At 45.2% G+C, this 2,127-nt stretch overlaps 1 protein-coding gene across 1 annotated transcript in view; it reads right to left on the minus strand.

The window, feature by feature from the left end:
- Nucleotides 1-6: 6 nt before the first annotated feature.
- Nucleotides 7-2,127, minus strand: part of dmbx1 (diencephalon/mesencephalon homeobox 1) — a 7,102-nt gene continuing 4,981 nt past the window's right edge. Inside the window, exons 3-4 of the mRNA XM_015402151.1 lie at nucleotides 892-1,282; nucleotides 7-812 (exon numbers count right to left, since the gene is read on the minus strand). Coding sequence (XP_015257637.1) covers nucleotides 376-812; nucleotides 892-1,282 — 828 coding nt within the window. The 3' untranslated portion in view covers nucleotides 7-375. The remainder of the gene's footprint in view (nucleotides 813-891; nucleotides 1,283-2,127) is intronic.

Raw genomic sequence — 2,127 nt, forward strand, 5'->3', positions numbered from 1 at the left:
AAAAAAAGCCTCTTTCTGTTGTTTTCTGGTTTATTTTAAGGTCTAAGAAGCTAATTCTGATGATCTTTACTCAGAATAACTTTTAAGAAGTGCATCAAAGTTCATGTTGTGGGTAAATATAAAATTCTATATCTGACGCCATTAGAGCTGATGATTCAAAGTGTCTAATTTGTCCTGCAGGTCAGATATTAACTGCTAATCGTTTGTTTAATCGAACCTCAGTCATCTAAAAGTTCCCCTTTAAGTGTTTTCTCATCAGGACAGACTTTCTCCTGGAAGCGCAGGTTGCTGCAGCTCTGCAGACGTGGAGCAGATGAGTGCCTGCGGTGAAGGTCGAGTCTCTCGCCTTATTTACAAAGTCCTCCGAAGGCTCGTTCACACGGCGTTGTCCAGTCCCAGCGAGGCGGCGTGCTGCTTGGCTCTCAGACGGAGGTTCTCGATGCTCGTGGTTTTGGGGTTGTGGCTGGCGAGTCCTCCTGCGGCTGAGGCCTGCAGCAGCGGGCTGTTCCACACCTGCTGGGCGTGATGGGACAGCGACTGGTAGTAGGACTGACAGGGCAGAGAGCCCAGCGGCGCCGGCGGCATGTTCACGTTCATTCCCAGGTAAGGCAGCGACGACGGAGCGGCCAGGTCAAAGGCCGCCGGGTAGGGCACCAGGTTGTTGGTGGCAGCCATGTGCTGGCGGAACTGCTCCTGCAGGCGGAACAGGCTGAGGGGGGAGGAGGAGTAGGAGTGGCTCTGAGAGAGAGCCGCCGTGTTCGCCAGGCTGGAGGAGGAGGACGGCGTCACCGAGGGGGAGACCAGCGGAGAATCTGCTCAGAGAGAAAAGTTTCTCATCAGTATCCGTGGGTTACGGACAAACCATGGCAGCTTTGTCCCGGTTAAGCTCACCTGGTTTGGGGCTGAGCCTTTTACAGACGGGGTGGGGGTCGCCCGGGGTCTCACACTTCAGCTCCTCTCTGCCACATTTAGGCTCGTCCTCCTTATCCGTGGCGTTGTCCTCCGTTGCAGAGTCGCTGCCTGAATGCTCCGCCGAGGTCACGTTCAGCTCCATGTCCAGAGGAAGGTTCCGGACCATGGGGACCTCCGTTTCCAAGGAGGAGGAGGAAGGAGAGGAGGAGGAAGGAGGCAGCTGGGTGTCAGGAAGGATAGTGGCTGCAGGAGGCGCCTCGTCCTTCTCGCTTCCTCCTTCCGCTGACCCGTCCTTCTGCTTCTGCAGCTGCTCCTTCTGCAGACTGCGCTGCTTCTTACGGAACTTTGCTCTGCGGTTTTTGAACCAGACCTGAAGGCAGAGAGATTTAATAGTGTCAATACACTGCAAAAAAAGTCCTTTTTTCTTTAAATAAGTGGATTTTTTCTTGAATTAAGGATTTAAGTGAAACAGTCTGCCAATGGAACAAGACAATTTACACTTAAAATAAAAAAAAAAACAATTGCATTGTCTTATTTCAAGTGAATATTATCCAATTATCCTTATTTTAAGAGTAAAAATACTCATTCCATTGGCAAATCATCTTTTTTACATGCTCAAATTAAGGGTAAATGACATTATTACTCATTTTGAGATTGTTTTTGCAGTCTAACTAATGAACACTAACTGGGGAAAAAAATCCAGATCTAGAAAAGTCATTTGTTCTTAAAATAAGTGCATTTGCTCTTGGATTGAGGAGGTAAAAGACATTTTGCCAACGGAACAAGACAATTTACACTCGAAATAAGAAAATATAACCAATTTGTCTTATTTTAAGTGAATATTATCTAATTATTACTCATTCCATTGGCAAACTACCTCATTTATCTACTTAAATTAAAGGTAAATACACTTAATTTATGAATTTTTACTTATTTCCAGATCGTTTTTTCCAGTGTAACCTGGAGCATCATCAAATCTGCATCTAAGCCAATCATTATTTAACGAGCAGGAGGTGATGATTCAAGTATTTCTGGTCAGATATGTCGGGGGAAGCAGTGGGAAAGGGAAACATTGCTTATATTTTGAATAAATGCTGTTTGATGGATTTTATAAGACAAGACAATTTACACTTATAAGAAGAAAACAATTGCATCGTCTTATATTACCTGAATATTATCCAATTATCTTATTTTAAGAGTAAAAATACTCATTCC

Source organism: Cyprinodon variegatus, unplaced genomic scaffold (genome assembly GCF_000732505.1).
Source record: "Cyprinodon variegatus isolate N-32 unplaced genomic scaffold, C_variegatus-1.0 Scaffold1307, whole genome shotgun sequence".
Taxonomy (NCBI): Eukaryota; Metazoa; Chordata; class Actinopteri; order Cyprinodontiformes; family Cyprinodontidae; genus Cyprinodon; species Cyprinodon variegatus.